Source organism: Sinocyclocheilus rhinocerous, unplaced genomic scaffold, assembly GCF_001515625.1.
Source record: "Sinocyclocheilus rhinocerous isolate Xijiao unplaced genomic scaffold, SAMN03320098_v1.1 scaffold712, whole genome shotgun sequence".
NCBI lineage: Eukaryota > Metazoa > Chordata > Actinopteri > Cypriniformes > Cyprinidae > Sinocyclocheilus > Sinocyclocheilus rhinocerous.
Window position 1 is genome coordinate 462234 of NW_015642789.1, and position 20637 is coordinate 482870.

At 35.8% G+C, this 20637-nt stretch overlaps 3 protein-coding genes across 15 annotated transcripts in view; 1 reads left to right on the forward strand and 2 right to left on the reverse strand.

Annotated features, from left to right (window-relative positions):
* Positions 1-1505: 1505 nt before the first annotated feature.
* Positions 1506-3421, reverse strand: LOC107756391 (SH3 domain-binding glutamic acid-rich-like protein 3). The gene is made up of 3 exons (XM_016573466.1): positions 3172-3421; positions 2493-2660; positions 1506-1652 (listed from the first exon to the last, which is right to left on the reverse strand). The coding sequence occupies exons 1-3, from the start codon at positions 3214-3216 to the stop codon at positions 1590-1592; spliced, it is 276 nt and encodes a 91-aa protein (XP_016428952.1). The 5' UTR covers positions 3217-3421; the 3' UTR covers positions 1506-1589.
* Positions 3422-3929: 508 nt separating this feature from the next.
* On the forward strand, positions 3930-6672 carry LOC107756390 (40S ribosomal protein S12). The gene is made up of 6 exons (XM_016573465.1): positions 3930-3976; positions 4106-4151; positions 4690-4806; positions 4997-5099; positions 6057-6158; positions 6580-6672. Exons 2-6 carry the CDS (start codon positions 4138-4140, stop codon positions 6640-6642), a joined length of 399 nt encoding a protein of 132 aa, XP_016428951.1. The 5' UTR covers positions 3930-3976; positions 4106-4137; the 3' UTR covers positions 6643-6672.
* A 718-nt stretch (positions 6673-7390) lies between these two features.
* Positions 7391-20637, reverse strand: part of eya4 (EYA transcriptional coactivator and phosphatase 4) — a 41862-nt gene continuing 28615 nt past the window's right edge. For 6 of the 13 annotated variants that reach the window (XM_016573461.1, XM_016573459.1, XM_016573457.1 and 3 more), the window contains 11 exons: positions 19630-19706; positions 18340-18520; positions 17370-17506; positions 17135-17218; positions 13661-13750; positions 13469-13527; positions 13118-13278; positions 12447-12561; positions 12236-12357; positions 10464-10564; positions 7391-8511 (listed from right to left, as the gene is read on the reverse strand). In XM_016573461.1, coding sequence (XP_016428947.1) covers positions 8431-8511; positions 10464-10564; positions 12236-12357; positions 12447-12561; positions 13118-13278; positions 13469-13527; positions 13661-13750; positions 17135-17218; positions 17370-17506; positions 18340-18520; positions 19630-19706 — 1208 coding nt within the window. In that variant the 3' untranslated portion in view covers positions 7391-8430. Of the gene's footprint in view, positions 8512-10306; positions 10408-10463; positions 10565-12235; positions 12358-12446; positions 12562-13117; positions 13279-13468; positions 13528-13660; positions 13751-14889; positions 14980-17134; positions 17219-17369; positions 17507-18339; positions 18521-19629; positions 19707-20637 lie in introns of all 13 variants that reach the window. The other 7 variants (XM_016573463.1, XM_016573456.1, XM_016573458.1 and 4 more) reach the window with 6 other exon arrangements.

Here is a 20637-nt window from a genome sequence, read left to right on the forward strand (position 1 = left end):
TTCATTAAATGATTCCACGTGAATAAGCACTACATGTATGTTTACACGCACACACACACACCATTCTCAGGACACAATTATGTTTATGTCACACACACATATAGTCACACATTCTGTAACATTTTATCATTCCTCTCTATATTGATGTATGTATGAAGTTACTGTTGTTTACTCTCATTATCTAAATGAATAATTTAAAAATCAAATTTTTAATAAAGTATATTCAAAAGCTTCTTTAATGGTGGTTTCTTGTGTTTCTCAAGAGAGTCTTGATTTAGGCAAATATTGCATATAAAACAAAATATCAAACCAAGTGGCATTCTATAATTAAAACAAATGATTTGTCTTTATTTTTTTAATATATATATTTAAATCATAAACCGTTTTGCTTAAGCGTGCTGTGCTGGATTAATTGTCCAAATACAGTATAATGTGCGTGTACAACATACTCTAACTTTTTAAAAAGTCCAGTGGAACAGTCCAGATATCCCAGCATGTCTTTGCAAGTGGCAGTTTTGCATTAGCTAGCATAAGAGGCTGATGTAGAGAGTGTGAGAAAATGTTCCTCTATAAATAGATACAGATGTTTTCTTCCCATGAGTTGAATACTAAAAATGGATGGATACAGTGTTCAAATAACAAACATTTTGATACAGGACAAAATTCTTAATTAGAGAGTCCATGACCCCTAGAAGGTCTGCCAATTATTATTTGACTTCAAACTAAATTTGTAAAAAAATTTAAAAAATAAAAATAATATATATATGTATATATATGTATATAAATATGTGTGTGTGTGTGTGTGTGTGTGTTACGTTAATTTCAAAGCTAATTAAGAAGCTAAATAAGCTCATTAAGAAGCTAAAGTTCAGGTAAAACGTGTCTCTCCAAAATTAAAATGAATTAAATAAAATTAAAATGTCCAAGTATTTGACTCCATGTTCAATCAGTGTCTCTATGACTACTAGGGATATAATTAAGAGAAAAGCTCATGGATACTGAACTTAGTCACATTGTTTCAGTTTAATTTAAATCTATCAAATAGTTTATTTTCAATAAATTGTTCGTCTGAATCTCTGCCAGTTTAATGTTTGCATTTGTTGCCATGACCTTTTAATGGGTTAATCAGAATTGTAAAAAATAATTCTACCTACATTTTGCTTTTGATATTTAAATGTGAATACTAATGATAGTGAATACTAATTAAAATATTACAATTTAACTGAAATCAAATTTAGATAGACATCAATTATGATTTTTAAAGATAAGTCATAGCAATGAAGGTCTAATATAACACTACCTGTAAACTATAATTAATAAACTATTAATCTATTGTCATGGGTTTCGAACTTTTAAGAGGAATCGCTGCTCAAAAACGCATCAAGTGGATTAAATGCATCAATAGTGATGAAATTTTAGGTATTTGAGACATTACTGCACTCTAGTGGTCAAATGTGATGAGAGCTACTGTAAACTTGTAGATACAAAATGTAGAAGAGATATGCTTGACAGAACATCTTTTTTTTATTTAATGATGTAAAATATGTACCTTCTTAACATATATAATAGTGCAGTGTGTCTATAGTAGCTCAGAGTTTGAAGAACGCCTCTGGTTTCCCATCCTCCACTGCATCAAAAAACTTCTGATAGTCCTATGAACACAAACACAGATTATAACCAGCTTTATATGGTCTTTACAAATAAAAATATGAGTATGGAAGAATAAGATTTGAACACTTCAAGTGATCATTTTAAAGCATTTACTCAGGCATTACTGGTAAAGTACATCAAGACACAATGCATGTGTGGCAGACTATCACAAGAAACCACTGGTGCATTCCAAGCAGTGGAAACATCTATAGTTGATGGGAGTGTTTGAAAGGGTGTGTTTTAATTTAGAAGAAACTGAACGAGCCTGACAGGTCTACTGTGCCTATATATGAACTCTTTTGTTTCAAGTGTTGTTTGCACAACAAAATTAATAGCATTGACATACACTACAAACACTTACACCCTCTCAGTGACTGACTCAGCGGTTCAACACGCTTGTTGCAAAACCCAAGGAGCGTACTGACACATTGTTCGTTTAGAAGATTTCCATGTTCTGTTTATGCTTTATTACAGGTCATAGTCTGAACTTTATGTGCTTTTCTTAATAACTGCAAAAAGACTTATTCTCAGGAAACGTTTCATTTGTGAATCATGACATAATACTCATAATTAACAGAAAAACTCATGGATAATTAACGTAAGTCACATTATTTGATAGATTTAACACGGTTTAGTGTGTAAAGTAAAATAATTCTAATTAAATGTAATTAATTAAATGTCAGCGAGTCTACCGTTTTTTTTTTTTGTTTGTTTCTTTTGGAATATAAAATCAACGGACCGTTCCTGACTTGATGGTGATTTGATGCAGGTAAAATAGATGCACTATTTCTCTCTTGATCTACAGACCAGTATCAAAAACTAGGCTATAAGATGAGACTCACCCCACAGTATTTGTCTCCATTAAAGACCTGAGGGGGCATCGCTGAGGGGTTTCCCACTTTCTTCCTCATCTCCTCCTTCACGTCAGTGCTTCCTGCGATGTCCACAGCAAAGTACTTGATCTTTTTGGAATCCAGGAACTGGAAAATCTCAGACTGATGTTGCTTTACCTGAAGAAACAGAGATGGAAATCAATGAACCTCTGACAACGCACATTGACCTTTTTTAAAACATGCGACAAGAACAACTAGTTATTTACTTCAATTATGTTGAAATAATGTTTTTCGCCTTCTAAAATGTGTTTTTATCCTTCTGCAGACACAAACATATACACAAAGTGTACTGTTGAGTTAACTTCACTAATCTAATTTGACATAAGATGACTGTCTAGCACAGGGGTCTCCAAACTCGGTCCTCGAGGGCCGGTGTCCTGCAGAGTTTAGCTCCAACTTGCCTCAACACACCTGCCTGAAAGTTTCTAGTATGCCTAATAAGACCTTAATTAGCTGATTCAGTTGAGTTTAATTAGGGTTGGAGCTAAACTCTGCAGGACACCGACACTCCAGGACCAGCATGTTAACACAAAAAAGTAGGTGCACTTAAAAATATGAGTTTATACAGTAGTTGCAAAAAACAAATATCAACTGCCAGACACGTCCAGAGAAATAAAGAGATACACACCTCTCTAGAGCCACTCACGCTGCTGTAATACACCGTAATGGACATCTTCAAACGTGCTATAAGTTTTGTTGAGAATAAAAGTGGCTGCTGAAGTAGACTGGTATTCTGGTATTTCAGTAAGCTGTTTGAACTTTTAAAACCAAAGTAAACTCAGCCAACTCAAGGACCAGGAAAGCAAGTTTTGACAGTTCACCTGACAGCCCCACCTACCATAAGCACAGACTCTCTCTCTCTCTCTCACAAACACACACACACACACATCAAGACGTGTGGCATGCCTAAACTTGCATGGGGGCATTTTATACCGAGTTTGCACAACAAAATGTATATGATAATCATCCTGACACAAGCTGGTTGCAAATATGGCTCATAAAATTCACATTTTAAGATAAACTCTAGTATCATTTGTTCGAAGTTTATTGTTATACAATTTTTTAATTTATAATTTTTAAGTGTGAATGTCAACATACTTTCTGGCGGCACTGTCTATCTAGCAACGCTGCTGAGGAACAAAATTATACACGGAGTAGACAGCACCACCTTGTGGGGGAGTGAGGTGTTTGCGCCATCGCCGTAGATTAAGCAGAAATTTAAGACGGAAGTGTTAAAATGTAGTTGAGCAATATATTTTCTAAATAATAATAAAAACAATAACAATAACACACAATAAGTAAACTACACCGAAAGCCACATGTTCCGCGTGGCTATCCATGCAGGCAGTGAAATGGACACCATCGGGGTCTTTTGCGCTTAAAACAATGTTGTCGGCGCTATGACGTCCTCTTTAACCGCAGTCAGAGGGAAGGTAGGATGAATTTCTGTAATCTCTGAGAGAATCAGTTTTAAATATCCAACATCCTGCCTTTAAAATACTCTAAGATGTATCCTAAGGAATGGATACTAATATATCGATTATATTATGCCTTTATTTCAGAAATCTATCCTCTCATCCATCGCTAATCTACAATGGCCGAGGAAGGGTGAGTGATTGTGTTCTCACATCAGTATGCAATCGCTGCATAACTTAATTTTAATAGAGAACGTGTACTGAATGACTTTATTTAGCGGTTAAACTTTTTACTCACTCTTATGTTTAGAAACCTAATGACTCTTTGTTCTAACCTAATGACTTTTGTGCCAGGTTTGGCTTAATTCAAATTATTCACTGAATATCTTGATAGATTCCTCTTCAATGTACCAGAAAGAGAACATATTGGACTTTCTTCTGCATTTATAAACCTCTATATACACATTTATACTCCTGTGCCACAAAATAAAGTCATACGGCTCTTAAATATTTCTCTAACCTCTAAATTAACTTCATAGCGTTTAAGTTTTACATTAGATAGTGATTTCTTATGGTTACCTCGGCTGTGATGAACTTTGAATCTTTAGTCGGATACCCCTTCACTCTAATCATGAGTGAGACATCCAGTCTGAAAAGCCGCAGGTTGTTACATGCGTGTGTGCACACCTGACTCTTTACATCCCAATAACATCCTCTTGTACAACTGACAGCATCGCTGCCGGAGGTGTGATGGATGTCAACACCGCTCTGCCAGAAGTGCTGAAGACCGCACTCATCCACGACGGTCTGGCCCGTGGTATCCGTGAGGCCGCCAAGGCCCTCGACAAGTAAGAAGTGACTTCTTTAATACTGTAAGATGCTGCTGTGTCTCCGATGATAATTTGGCTCCCTCTACTGAAGTCTCTGAGGATAACTGCCATTCGTTACCCAATTTCTGTCTGAGATGCTGTTGAAGTGATCGGTCATACCTGTTGGAGGAGATTGAATGCTCATGATCTTTCTTTCTGTGTTTGACAGGCGCCAGGCTCATCTTTGCGTCCTGGCAGCAAACTGTGATGAGCCCATGTATGTCAAGCTGGTGGAGGCTCTCTGTGCCGAGCATCAGATCAACCTTATCAAGGTGAGGAAGCTATGAGATGCATCATTATCAGGATTTATGGAAGCTTTATTTCAACCACAGAGTAAAACTGTGCCTCAATACAGTTTGAACTTTATCAAACTCCATTGCGACACTCAGAATTATGAGAAACTCTGAATTCTGTGAGGTTATTTCCACCACAGAAAAAGAAAAATTAATTTGACTTTTTTTTTTTTGCAATCTCATTTCTCACAATTCAGACTCTCAATCAGTATTGCAAGATATAAATTTAAAATTGTGAGAAACTTGTAGTTCTAAGAAGTTGATTGCAAGATGTTATCACTCATTTGAGAAGGGAAATCTGAATTGTGAGAAACTTGCAGTTGCAAAGAAAGTCAGAATTGTGGGACTTTGCAATTACCTTTTATTCTGTGGCAGAAGTAATCTTCCATTGGATTTAAACTGTAACCTATTGCCTGGAATTTGACTTGCAGGTTTTCTTTTCCCAGCCCAGTGGTTTTCAATCCTGCTCCAGGAGACCCACGGCACTGAATATTTTGTATATTTTCTTTATTTAATGCACCTGATTCTGATTGGGTGTTTTAGATAAGAGGGACATGCAAAATATGCAGTGCTCTGGCTCTCCATGACCAGGATTTAAAAAAAACCTGTCCTGGTTGATAAAAAGGTGTTGATAGTGGTAACCAAGCCATATCTGGAGATCTGGTGGTGGGCTCTTGATTTGGACCACCCAGGACATCTTAATAGCCACTGCAATTAGCTAAAGACTATTCTTGTGGCCGGTAACACCCATGTTTGCTTCAGAAAATGTTGATGTAGTTCCTTTTTATTAGCCATTCAATTCTATGAAAACCCTAAATGCAAAGTGTGTTCTCTTGAATATTGCCAAGAACTTTTTATTTGGGACCCATAAGCCTGATTTGAACTGCTTAAAGGTGTAGAGCCATAAAATATAACCGTCTCTGTGCTCTCCTGTAGGTTGATGACAATAAGAAGCTTGGTGAGTGGGTTGGTCTGTGCAAGATCGACAGAGAGGGCAAACCCCGCAAGGTGGTGGGCTGCAGCTGTGTAGTCATTAAGGTGGGTGTCTGACTGTAGTCCTGTTCACACCCAGAGTCTGTTTTTAATTTACTTCGTTACTTCAATCTAGAACCTGATGTGTGGGAGAAGAAATGCCTCAATTTTTACAATTAGTGTTTATTAAAAGAATATTTGGGCTTCAGATTTAGGTTGTTTGAGCCAGGTCGAGTCCAGATGCTGGCTCTCCATGCCCTGTGTTTGGTTTTGATGTCTTGGCTAGATTGAGCGCATGAACACCAGCCTCTTGATCCTGTTTTGATTCTTGAGGTCCCTAGAAGGGCAACAAGCTAAATTTACTGAATAACTGGATGATTTATTTTGTTTCCTTTTGTAATTACAGTAAGAATTGAGTCGGGTCAGTTTTAAAACTGAGTGTTAAAGTTTTAACATGCATCTCATGTATTCATGTCTCCATCTGCAGGACTACGGCAAAGAGTCCCAGGCCAAGGACGTCATTGAGGAGTACTTCAAATCTAAGAAATAAGGCGCCAAATAAAAGATCTTTTGGAAATTATGTAACTTGTTTTGTTTTTTGAAAACGGTACGGAAGTCGTAGCAATTCATGCAAGTTCTGAGTGGAATTCAGAAATGGTAGTTTTGTCTTTCTTAAACCGAGTGAACACTTGTCCAGCATTTTAAGGTGGACTTTGTTAGGGTGTTTACACGATTCAAGTTTGATTTAAATCAAACCAATTCTGGTGCGATTGCTCTGATGGTGCAGTTCATTTGAATAAGCATGAACGCTGCCATCTGAACCTTGGTGCGCACCAAATAGGTGCAGACAAACTCTAGTGTGGTTCGACTGATATAAATGCAGCATGGTCCAAAGACATCCAAATGAACCAAAAACAGGATGTGCCGTATTAAGAGACCCTGAAAATGACAAAAGGCTCCAGCATACCAGTTTTTTCTCCTCATGAATCCAAGTTGACAGTGCAGTCCAGGTGTCGGAACCGCTGTCTATTTACAGCAGATCTCTGTGCGCAACAGAGGAATTCCTGGCATCATTTTGACTCCACACATTTTAGAAGCTCTTAAGTTATAAGCTGGTAAAAATACGGTGAGTACACAAGCACATTTAGCCCAGTCATGGCATTGTTTTGGATGTTCTGCAAGTTTGCAAAATATACCTCCTAAAATCTGGCCAATGAGTGTGTGACCTCATCCTTGTCTTGTTTTGTATCTTTAGGTTCTGAGTTAAAAACGACAGCGTGAAAGCTAAATGAAATTTATTTTTAATTTGGTCCACAAAAAAAACAAAAAAGACTTGTGTACATTAAGTGAAAGCATGCCCAGAGTCTTGTGTTTATGACATGCACTTTACCTATAATATCTATACTCATTTTCCATAAATGTTTGTCATTAAGTTGAAGTTTAAAATGAATGCAACTTTGAGAAAAACAGGAGGTGCATTCCCTGAATAAGATACTCAGCACTACGCCTGCTTATGGCTTTGCAACTATTGGTGAGTCAGGATGAAACTACAGCTTTAAAGTTTCTTTTTTTTCTTTTTTCTGGTGCTGGACTTTTATTTCGCTGTTCTTTCCAACTGTAATGACTTCAACCAAAGTACAAATGTTTCCTCACAAGAAAAAGAAAATCTTTGGATTTCTACAGATGCACCAGTGTTGACAGCAGATTAAATTATTTTTTTTTAAACATTAGAAAATAGAGAACTCAAGAAAATCTCAACTGTTTACATTTTTTATCTACATACATTCTCAAAATAAAAACTGACACACAAAACATCTTATAAGGCACAACAAATTATACAGACTTTTTTTTTGTTGCCAAAAACTTACAAAAAACACAATCAACACAATACCATGTGAAAACACACAGCGTCCTTTAGTGTTTAATCTAGTTACTGTAAAATAATTTACATGTTATGTCTATTCTAAATTATCCTTGATTAGAGTACAGCGCTTGAGTTGTTTAAGTGGAGATGAATTCTACTGTATAGACAGAGATAATGTAATTCCTGTAGATGAGAGGATATATGCGGTTTCAAGACGAAGAACTCACATCATTCAGACATGAAATGCAGTGTGTGTGACGTAAGACCTTAGTAAGCTCTTTACAAGCCTGGTTTGACCATTACAATCCCATTTTCCCTTGTCCTAGTCTGTCCTAGTCTTCTTAAGACAGTGCAGAAATATCTTAAAAGCCAGAGTTTTCTTAATAATCAAACAACAACATAAAAAGAGATTGCAGTGTACTCTTGTTCTTAAATAGTTGTACAAAAAAAGGCCTATGATACAGGTGTCGAGTGTTACAGGTACTCGAATTCCAGTGCTTGATGGAGGGCAAGCAGGTCAGAGTGGCTGGATATCCGCCAGAAGGGCATGTTGTGCTGTGGGGAGAAACAGACTGTGAGTGTGTGTTTGAAAACAGTTGTGCAGAAAATAACATTTGCTTCAGTGCTTAACAGCATTATCCATGCAGGCAAGTTAAGTCACTTTAAGGTTGTCTAATATTATTGTTATAGCTCAACAGTTCTCTTCATTTCCGAAAATGAGGTGAAAAGATCCAACAACCAGATCACTTAGCCAGAAAACTAACAACAACAACCTCTGATTACTCATATTATAGTTCACAACAAGCTACAGAGGGTTTATAAAGAGTTTAGTAAAGCATTTACAAACACTTTTTTTTTCAGATAAAAAAAAAGTAACACTTTACAAAAAAGGTTACATTTGTTAACATAATTATACATTATTTTTTTTAACCATTTTTTTTTTTACAGCATTTATTAATCTAGGTAAATGTTCATTTTAATTACACTACAGGTTATTGTTAATTCATGATTGTCCATAATACATTAAAAAATGTTATTTTTATTTCATTTTAGTGCTGTCAAACGATTAATCGCATCCAAAATAAAAGTTTTTGTTTACAAAATATATGCGTGCAAAAACTTTTATTTTGAATGCGATTAATCGCGATTAATCGTTTTGACAGCACTATTTCATTTATTTTTATTTTTATTAATTTAATGTTGTTTTAATATATGTAGAAATGTAGAATCTATTGCATTAATTAATGTTAACAAATTGAAGTTTATTGTAAAGTGCTATAAGTAAATCTAAATATTATGTATACATTTATATATTAATATTAATTACTAATTTTATATATTGAACGTTATTTACTTTTTTGACTATTAACTAAAATCATTTAGAAATTTCAAATAAACCCTTTACAAATCCTTCAGCTTAACACTAAAATTTTGTGAAATAAAAAATATTTTCGTAAAATGTTTTTTTTTTGTCTGTTCAAAAGTTTGGGGTCTTTAATGTTTTTGAATAAAGTCTCTTGTGCTCACCAAGGTTGGATTTATTTGATCAAAAATACAGTAATTATGATAAAAAATATATTTTAAAATGTAATTTATTTCTGCAATTGCAAAGCTGCATTTTCAGCATCATTACTCTAGTCTTCAGTGTCACATGATCCTTAAGAAATCATAATATGCTGATTTGCTGCTCACGAAACATTTCTTATTATTAATAATATTGAAAACAGTTGTGTTGCTTTATAATTTTTTTGTGGAAACTACAACATCAGGATTCTGTGATAAATAGACAGTTTAAAAAACTGCATTTATTTGAAACGGATATCTTTTTCAACAATGTATATATTAAATCTTTACTGTCACCTTTGATCAATTTAATGCATCCTTGCTGAATAAAAATTCACTGAGCCCAAACATTTGAACAGTAGTGTACACGAAGACTCATCATTCCACAAACTTTGTTTAGAAATGCTGCAACAGTGGTTTCCTAGAGCAAAAGTATTCAACTGGGTCTTCAGGTTCAGCATCTCAGCAGATCATCTACAGGAGGTTTACTTGACCAATCTCAGACCACAGGAAGCTATGGGATGCGATTAGATGCCTGAGACCTTAGAGAACCTCAGTTGAATAGCTCTGTTCTAGATCGCTTGGGATCTGAGAAAGAAAAGCTGGTCTCAGATGATCAGAGGGAAAAAGCAACCGCTACAGACATCCACATTTAAACTACAGATGAGGAAATAAATGAAGCACACAAGCTGCCGATCAGTTTCATCTAAAGCTCTAAAGCACACACAGGCAGGAAGTCCAATCTGAGAAGTCACACACTGCTTCTGGTTCACCTGCGGGTCGTTACCTTGGCAGCGGCCTGCTCCTCTTCTACACCATCCCCAATTACAACATACACTACCTTCCTGCCAAACTTCTGCATTACGCGCTCAAAGCAACTCTCTTTGCCTGCAACATAAACAAGGTGACAGGTCAGAGGCTTGGGGTCAGAGGTGAGATTTTACCTGGCTGGCTGCATGCTCCTCATCGCGCCCATCGCCAATCACAACATACGTTATGTTAGTGCCAAACCTGGATACTATACGTTCAAAACAGCTCTCTTTACCTGCGAAAACAAGGCATAGACATAAACCTTAACAAGCTCAGAACACATTCGCTTTACTCATGGGATGAACAAGCTGCATGATTATTGTGTACGTGGTTGAGTATGATTATTTGAGATCAGGAAGAAAAAGAGACGCTCTTTTTCCATTTGAAGCGTGAATTCAATAGCATGACTTCACAACGACAGTCGCTCTTGTACACGGACAAACCCTGACCTCCCAAAGATTGTGTTCTTGCTGTTACCATGACAATGAGCATGGGTTCTGTAACTGTGTGGAATCGGGCTTTGGGTCAACAAGACAACTCAGCATTTTGGAGAAGTCACACAAGACTGATTAGATTTAAAACATAAGCCCAATTTAGATGGTAATTGTTTCTAATGGGGGCAACTGTAAAAGTACATTTGCATGGCACCTCAGTGATAAAACTCATGCTTTCAGATGGTTGTCACATGATTGTCTGCTGCAAACAAAATGTTTATTATTGCTTGGACAATTCATAAATTCATATTTAATTTAATAATAGGAAACATTTACACGCTATGGTTTAAATGGATTTGCATTTTATCTCTGAAAATAAAATTATTAGTTGTGCAAGCCCTAATTTATATAAACGTATATATAATAAACAGTTAAAAAAAATTATCAAATGCCATAATAATGGCCCATTTCAAATGCCTACGTGATTTTGTTTTCTTTTTTCTTTTTCTTCTTGTTCTCTTTTTCTTGATCCACTCACTGTAGCAGATCAATGACGTAATATTATTCTAGTAAACTAGTATTATTCAGCATTATAGCAATACCATACAGTGCTTGGCAGTGTTTAAAAAATACATATACAAAACAACTCCGAGATGTGGAGAACACTGACATTTTGGATTTGGATGGCAATAAAATCCTCAACTAGCTCCTGCAAATGTTGAATATACCTTATGTCCCCATGAGAAACAATTACCATTTAAATAGGGCTTTCTATCCATCTATCTATCTATCTATTATTTTTATTATTATTATTTTTAATAAATGTGTGTAGTGTAGTAACATACAAAGAAAAAAAAATAAAAATAAAATTTGGATTGTATTTTATGGAAAAATAATTAAAATATATTAAAAATAAAGTAAACTGTAAAAATAACATTTAGCTTTTAAATTTAATTTAATCATTAAATTTTGTTTTAATTAAATTGTGTAGTGGTAACATATGAAAAAATGTATTAATATTATTTGGATTTTAAAAAATTAAACAAAATTGAATTAAATTTATACTTATTTCTTCCATTTTCTTATATTTTCTTTATTTAATTTAAATTCCTTGTTATATATTTTTAGTTTTAGTATTATTTAGTTTTAGTAGCTATAGTTATAGAATCACTTGACGAACCAATTCACATCGCCAGAGTTCAAGTTTACATTTAAAACAAGAGATCAGCCAATCAGAATCAATTCCACATGATCAGACAGAGAGTGAATGTGAACTTTATGACCAGGTCATCCTGATGTGTTTTGATTTATGATTTAATGCAATAATGTGAGCCAAAGCATGTTCCACACAGACTGAACTCTAAATTACCCTTGATTGCCAAAATGAAATGAAATGGAAATAAACAGTTCGACACAATTTACATGATGAACTCAAGGCAAAGTCTGCTTTATGGACCTGTATCTGAACTCACCTATTTTGGTTGCGCTGTAAATGTTTTCAATAGGAAACACTGAGCCCAGGCTATACAACAGCACCTTAGCCAGCGCAGGTATTAACTGTGTCGTTGTCACCAAGACATTAACACAGTTACTCCTGTGTGAGAGAGACAGAGATTGTGATTTTTTTGCTGTGTAAGGTATAGTCCTCAATGACAAAGGTTGATGATGCATGAAGAGACAGACCTTGAGCTGATGATTGACAGGGACTTGAGCGCACTGGTCAGCCAGGAGTCTGTGAGAGCCTCAACTTCTGCCCTCAGTTGGAGCCACGCCTCCCTCTTAGCCGGTCCCAGCAACCCTGAAATAGAGCAAAAACAAAATGCCACAATCATAAATAGAGCGTATATTATGGCATGAAACTGGGGTTTCTAATGGGCACAATCTTAAAAAAAAAAAAACAGATCACACTGCATTGTGGGACCCCACAATAGCAGAATACTCATAAGCCCTCATGCTATAGAGTCATTTAATTAAGTTAATTTGTGCAATTCATTATACCTATGGAATAGTGTTGTTATTGTTCATTAAAATCAAATCTAACACTAAAACGAAATCTATTAAAAAGGTAAATAAAAATGAGAAATGTGTCTTGGCAACTAACTAAAAAAAAATAAGTTGAAGTTGAATTACTAAAACTGAAATAATAAATTAAAGCTAAATAAAAATATTAAAAAACAAAAACAAATAAAAATAACCAAAGTACAACAAAAGTACTAAAAATGAAAACAAAAAACTGAAAATAAAAATAAAAGCTAATTCTAAATCAAATAAATACTATAATAGTGTGTATAAATAATATTTAGATATTTAGAGTTAATCCTGTAAAAATATTTCAACTTGTGATCAGATCTTACCTCCCACATTGTTTTTGTAAGTGCAGTACAACTCTTTGACTCTTCTGTATCGGAAAGCTAACTTCCTCATCCAGTCGACTCCGCCCCTAACACCTGTTGCTAGGCAGAGACTTGCGCTTGTTGCAGCTGCATGGAAGCCATCAGTGGCAAAACTGTAAGTACTGTTGATAATAACAATAACAATCTTGTTTTACATACAAGTAAAATACATATTCAGTCATATTTTAGGACATATTTTAAGACTTTATTTTTGTTACAGCTACATGAGTAATGGGTGTCTTCAAAAGAATAGTTTGAAATCAAAGTTTAAATACTGCTAAATCAATCAAATCATTCAGATGATAAACTCACCTAAGGTCCTGTCCGTTATCATCTGAAGAGGCGTCATCAATGTGCACCTGGTCACACTCCTGTCGAAACATAGTGGGTTACTACTGTTAACCAGCAGGGGGCCACACAGTCACATAAACACACTCTGACTGGGAAAAAAAACTGAGGAAACAATTAAGACAAAGGAAGACAAGAGGAGAGCGGTTTGCTTACCTCTAAATCATTAAAAAATAGATGTGTATCAGCAAGATTGAAGATCATCTCCTCCATTCTTAAACCAAGAGTCACAGCCAAAGGGGCGTCCTGAGAATTCAAATGTTAATTATTAGGATATTTTTACTTGACAACTATCATCACCAATAACAAACCTAACAAACATAGTTCAAATTTTAGGCGAGTTTGCAGTGGAGACATTTTGCTGTTGTCGGGACACTCCGTATTTGTCTTTGTTTATTTTATTTTATAAAAAAAAACAAAAAAACATTTTAAGGCATCATAGACACTCCTGATGCAAAGGCTGTTCCAAAATTATGGTAAATCCATCATGTTTGGCCAAATTTTAAGACAGCTTTGAATGTATTGCAGAGAAGGCAATCCCAGAATGCACTGCAACAAGCTCAGCTCAGTACAACGTTTTATCTAGATGGCAAATGGAGCCATAGTCTGTGTAAAGGCGGCTATAACCGTAAATGATTAAATATATGCAAAGAACAAGTTAAGACAGAACATAACCTTAATATGCAAATTAAGCATATTATATATATATATATATATATATATATATATAAATCCAGTATGCAAAAATGATGCTGACATCATTGCAGCGAGTTACATGAAAGCTGAAAATTCACTGTAGGTCAATGAAAGAAGAACTAATAACATAAGAACTTTAATTTTAACCCTCATAATGCATTTGGATTTCAAAAGACACAATAAAAATAATAATAATAGTTTTTAGTACAGCAACCAAACTCTAAATGTGCCAAGACTTAATCAAAAAATCTAAATGAGAACAAACCCTAACCAGAATGTTTTAGGAATGTCAATAAAATCAGTGATTATTAAGAGTGCAGGTTGTATTGTGATTAATTCTGCAGTTTTGGCTTGATATGAATATTTCACATGCACATTTTGCTCAGTAAATAAAATGTTCCATGTTTCCATCAAATGATGACAGATACTACACTTGTCTCAGATCATCAGATGCTCTCACCCTTCAAACTACACACACACACACACACACACACACACACACACACTCACACACACAGCATCTGAAGAGGCGTCATCAATGTGCACTTGGTCACACTCCTATCCAAACACAGTGGGGTTACTATTGTTAACCAGCAGGGGGCCACACAGTCACATAAACACACTCTGACTGGAAAAAGACTGAGGAAACAATTAAGGCAAAGCGGACAAGAGGAGAGCTGTTTGCTTACCTCTAAATCGTTAAAAAATAGATGTGTATCGGCAAGATTGAAGATCATCTCCTCCATTCTTAAACCAAGAGTCACAGCCAAAGGAGGGTCCTGAGAATTCAAATGATAATTGTTAGGATATTTTTATTTGACAACTATCATCATAATCACCAATAACAAACCTAACATAGTTAAACATTTTCGCAACTGTTGTTTGGACACATTTTTTTTTTTACATTTTAAGGCATCATGGAAACTCCTAATGCAGAGGCTATTCCAGAATTGTGGTAAATCCATTATGTCTGGCCATATTTTAAGACAGCTTTGAATGTATTGCAGAGAAGGCAATCCCAGAATGCACTGCGACAAGCTCAGTAAAAATATTTCATCTAGATGGCAAATGGAGCCATAGTCAGTGTAAAGGCGGCTATAACCGTAAATGATTAAATATATGCAAAGAACAAGTTAAGACAGAACATAACCTTAATATGCAAATTAAGCATATTATATATATATATATATATATATATATATATAAATCCAGTATGCAAAAATGATGCTGACATCATTGCAGCGAGTTACATGAAAGCTGAAAATTCACTGTAGGTCAATGAAAGAAGAACTAATAACATAAGAACTTTAATTTTAACCCTCATAATGCATTTGGATTTCAAAAGACACAATAAAAATAATAATAATAGTTTTTAGTACAGCAACCAAACTCTAAATGTGCCAAGACTTAATCAAAAAATCTAAATGAGAACAAACCCTAACCAGAATGTTTTAGGAATGTCAATAAAATCAGTGATTATTAAGAGTGCAGGTTGTATTGTGATTAATTCTGCAGTTTTGGCTTGATATGAATATTTCACATGCACATTTTGCTCAGTAAATAAAATGTTCCATGTTTCCATCAAATGATGACAGATACTACACTTGTCTCAGATCATCAGATGCTCTCACCCTTCAAACTACACACACACACACACACACACACACACACACACACTCACACGTGATGGAGTTTGTTGGCTCAGAGGTGATTGGCTGAGACAGTGAACGAGAATAGAAAAGCACACACACACACAAAGTTAATGGCGAAACTGACAGAGATTGGAAATGATGATTCAACTGTTTGAAAATGTTTAAACTTAATCTAAGCATATGTTAAAAAATAATTGAGGCAATTTTTTTTCAATCAAAATAAACAATTCAAGACATACTGGCGTAGAGCTGCTTTTCCCCACTTTTGAACTCTGATGTTTGGTAATTTCACAATCGTTGCAGTGATTAATCTATAGATCGGTGTGTGCTGGCGCTTGAGCTTGACAGCATGTGCAATGTCTCTGACGAGAGTGCTTAAGAACGGAGGGTTTTCATCGTCACAGAGCCTGCAGAAATAGCCCCAGAGCCGTGAATAGCCGCAGCTGTCTCTATGTCTCTCACCAACTGAATGACAAGAAATGAGGGAAGGTGTCAGAAGAAGACTGACGCTTCACACTCCTTGAGTCTGGCCATCACAGTGCTGAATCTAACAACTCTGCTCTTCTGCGCTCTGCCTATGATAGAAGCGCACAGTTGTGGGAGTCATAATATTGGGTCAAGATTCAAAATTTACTATCGCATTCTGGAGATATACACAAAAAAATGTTTTTTCAAAGTTGTCAGCAAAACAAAGATTCTTGGAGTCTGTTTTACAAAAAAAATGCTACTTTAAAATGTCATGATTGATTCAATGTGTAACTTGTAATTTCTTTGTAATTATTTGTGAAATTTACTTTGAATTTCTGAGTGAAAATTGTACATAGTAAAACCTACACCTTTTGTACCGGGTATGTGTTGGCATTTTTGAGAAAAAAAAAACCTGTGCACTTACATGCACTTCTAAATGTTGCTAATTTGCAGAAGTCAGCTCATTATAAAAACCAAATTATAGAATAAAACTGAACTGACATGACACTTAAAATCAAGGTTTTTATGTCAAACTAAACCAACATGCAACACTGATTAGGCCACCAGAACACTGTTTAAGTAAAGCCACATTGGCAGAAAGAACTCAGGGTAACAGGCAAATTTGTGCATGCCGATCAGATTTGCTTAAACTATTTATGATATTTATTATCAGATAAAACCATTTAAAGGTCATTTACATGACCTTACACATCGGCTTACTAAGAATAACCAGGAATCACAGGAAGATGCTCACTGTTACTACAGTTGAAGGAAGTGTTTAATATGTGTGCATAGTACGTGTGTTTGCTCTCACCTTGCCGTACTTCTGTGCATAGGAGCCTGTGAGGAGTGAGTGAAACACAATAATGGTCTCATCCAGATCCCAAACAAACACTCTCTGTAAAAACATGCAAACACATGTTTGATCTCAGTAAACAAACAGTGATGACAGAGGGATTAGGTAGTGAAGAGTATGATTACATTAGATGATGTGAGCATCTGCTTCAACTGTGTGTGCATTTATGAGGTTTGCATCTATCTGTACATACCTCAAGGTCACTGTCAGGTGGTGGGGAGGGGTTGTTCTTTCTGCCCCGCCCTCTTGTTTTAGCCCCACCCCCTCGGCATGCCCGGTCCTCCATCTCCTTGATCGGCGTGGATGGGCTCTGCCCTGCCTCAAATTCACCTGTATATGGGAAACAAGAAACATTTATGACACACATCAAAGCTTTTAAAAGCTTGCTCATTGGCTTAAATATGCATGTTTCTGCCACAATCATAAACCTTTCAGCTGAGCTACAAAAATTCAACCTGATACTTTAGAAGTCCTGTAAATCAAATAAATAAATATAATGCTTTGCTGTCACAGTTTTTCTTTTTAATCAGGAAACATATATGTGGATCTAAAATGGCAACGTTTATGTTTGTACATTCTCATGTCTGTTTTTTTTTTAAAAAAAAAACAACAACAACATGTTTTTAAAAAAGTATTGAAAGTGGGAAAGTGGCACATCTGATAGAACATAATCTTTGTGTGTCTATGCGTGTGAGCAAATTTACTGTAATGAGCTCTGTTGTACTGCAGCCAAGATAAATCACTGAGAAATGCAGCTTTAGGACCCCACTAAATTTTGGGCCTGCTGGACAAAACCCGCAATCACCATCACTCTACTAACATAATCAACAACTACAGCACATGATACCTTTGTGCCAAAGGCCGTGTAAAAGAACATTCTAACATCCATTCTAACTTTCAACTACATCATTTGTTGCTTTATTGGAATGATTAACTTTAAACTACAATGGCAATGATCCAATTTTTGACAGATAACAGACAACAGTAGAGATGTTTGAGGTAAAACTAGATTTTTACACTTTCTGAAGAAAACTGCCTGTGCAAAAGTTGCTTCCATGATGCTAGGGGTTTTTGCCAGATTCAAAACTAGGTGTTTTGGGGAGTTTTTAGATCATTGCTATGCTGTTGCTAGGATGGTCTGGGTGGCTGCTGATAGTGCTTACCTGGATTCAGGTCAGCCGATTGTCCTGTCATGACGGGGGTGGAGTCTTGCAGCTGATAGGTGGAGACTGAACTTGTGCCATCCAATGAGCTGTTAGATGTCATGTAGGAGCCGTAGGAGGAGGTGGAGTAATACTGAGCATACTGATTCTGCCCAAAAGTTGTATAGGTGGGATATTCTTGCTAGGAACAAACAAAATTAAAATGATAAATAATATTTTATTTATTCATTGAGTACAAATCTGAGTCCAACCCAAACCGAAAACTGTCCTTAAAGCAGACAGGGCATTTTTAAGTGAGGTCGATGCAAGTTGTTATGTGTTAAAAATGTATATGATGCAATTACATATAAATATAATAATTTTTTTGTTGAATAAAACATTGGTTTGATGTCACCTTTTACATTTTTGCCTGTTGCTTTTATAATGTTTAAATGTTGCTGAAAAGCCTTTAATAGGCTGTTTAATGGCAAGTTTCATTGTGACAACCCCATACTGGTGTGATGAGTTTGAAGCCCGCTATTTGGGCATGTTGTCAAAAAACGTTTATGTATGTTCAATGAACTCTTTTTCTTGATCAGTAACGGTGGAAATAATCAACAGCTTTTTTGTAGCAATGTACAGTAAATCTACCCCAAGAAATAAACACTGGAGTGTGACAACTAGCCCCGCTTCCCTCTATAATTCAGTGAAATGTGGAAAGAATATAGGTTTTATGTTCTTCTTGAATAAAAAAGAGAGAGGGAGTTTATCAGGGGAATAATAAAGAGAAAAAAAGATAAATAGGACTGGAACATACAGATTTCTGGCCCATCCACACAGAGCTTTTTATCACTCCCTGACTTCTCTTGTATCTTTGAGAGAGTTTTACATGCGCAGACACAGACGGATCTCTTACGGGAGATGACTCTAAAACTGTCATTGACTCACTCGCTCAAGAACATGAGCGCTGCAGTAAAATGCTCTCAGCGAAACTCCACTACTGCTTTCACTCTCTCATTTCATCCTAATTCCGCTTACTCCTTCATTTCAACCATCGCCAGAACCTCACTTTGTTTACACAGCTAAATTCATCAGTGGGAGTCTAAGTGTAGTTGGGTCCTTTTCTTTGGCAGCACTTTTAATCATAAAAGTTTAGGGAAACATTAAGTCCTAAAAGCATAAATTCTCTCAGATGAAGGATGGTGATCTGTTCTCTGAGGCCAGGGCTGTTTAAAAAAGACTGTCAGTCCTTTGCTGAACTCTGACGTTATTGGTGCATGTGTGTGTTCATCTGTGCACGTGTGACTGTACCTGTTGTGTGGTGAAGTTGCCTGGATTGGAGTTGTTGGATGTGTAGAGACCAGGAGAGGTTGTGAAACCTGACCCTGCTGATGGAGAGAAAAGCCAGTGTTAGTCAACCACTAACAGATCTCACGAAAAAGTAAAATGGCCAAATAGTAAAAACACAAAAGCGAAAATACTATCCTTAATTACTATCATAATGTTCAAAACCTGTATGCTGTTATTTTTTCTGCAGTACACAAAGGCACACAGACATTTTTTTTTTTTTAAGAATTCAATCCATACAACCACAGTTTATAGGAACCAAAGGCTGTCAAGCATCAAATAGGACAGGACAATGCAGAAAATGCATCATAAAAGTTGGCCAGCCTTATTGTGCAATATATTCCAAGTCTATTTTAGTATTATTTATACTTTATTTTAGTTTTTATTCATATTTTTAATTAGCTTTTGTTATATGGTTTTGTCATTTTTATTAGTTTTTGTTCTTTTTAAATTGTATTATTTGGGCATAATTTTTTTTCATAATTTTTTCAGTTTTAGTTTTTATCTAATTCCAGTTAGTAATTTTAGTGCTGCAATTTAAACTTATTTAGTTTACTTAGTTTTCAAGGCAGCATTTCTAATTTTTGTTAAGTTTAAAGGCAGAGTAAGTGATTTTTCAAAAACACTTTAGAAAACTGATTTGGGCCGAATCGCAAAACATACTTGTAGCCAATCAGCAATAAGGGGCTCGTGATGTGGAGGAGAGCGCGTTCAGTGCATGGGACGGACATTAGCCGAGCCGAGCGACAGAAAGATAGAGATGGCGGATAAAAAACAAAAGAGGAAAACGTCTGCGGAACAATAAGGCAAGAAGTAGGACCCGTGTAAATATCGGATCAGCTTTCCAGCGCTGGAGAGAACTCAAGGAGCGGAGGCCTGCGATCGGACACCGAGGTTGCTTTGTTTCTTCTCAATACGTGAGTAACACCGTGTCTACAACAGCTAAAGTCTGACTACACTGGACGCGATCAA

Bases quoted from the DNA above. Each gene is read 5' to 3' on its own strand.
- LOC107756390 (XM_016573465.1), top strand. The intron at 5,100-6,056 runs GTGAGGAAGCTA...GCTCTCCTGTAG, and splicing joins ATCAGATCAACCTTATCAAG to GTTGATGACAATAAGAAGCT. The intron at 6,159-6,579 runs GTGGGTGTCTGA...CTCCATCTGCAG, and splicing joins GCAGCTGTGTAGTCATTAAG to GACTACGGCAAAGAGTCCCA.
- LOC107756391 (XM_016573466.1), bottom strand. From the start codon at position 3,216: ATGTCCATTACGGTGTATTACAGCAGCGTGAGTGGCTCTAGAGAG. The intron at 2,661-3,171 runs GTGTGTATCTCT...CTGTTTCTTCAG, and splicing joins GCGTGAGTGGCTCTAGAGAG to GTAAAGCAACATCAGTCTGA. The intron at 1,653-2,492 runs GTGAGTCTCATC...TTGTGTTCATAG, and splicing joins ATGGAGACAAATACTGTGGG to GACTATCAGAAGTTTTTTGA.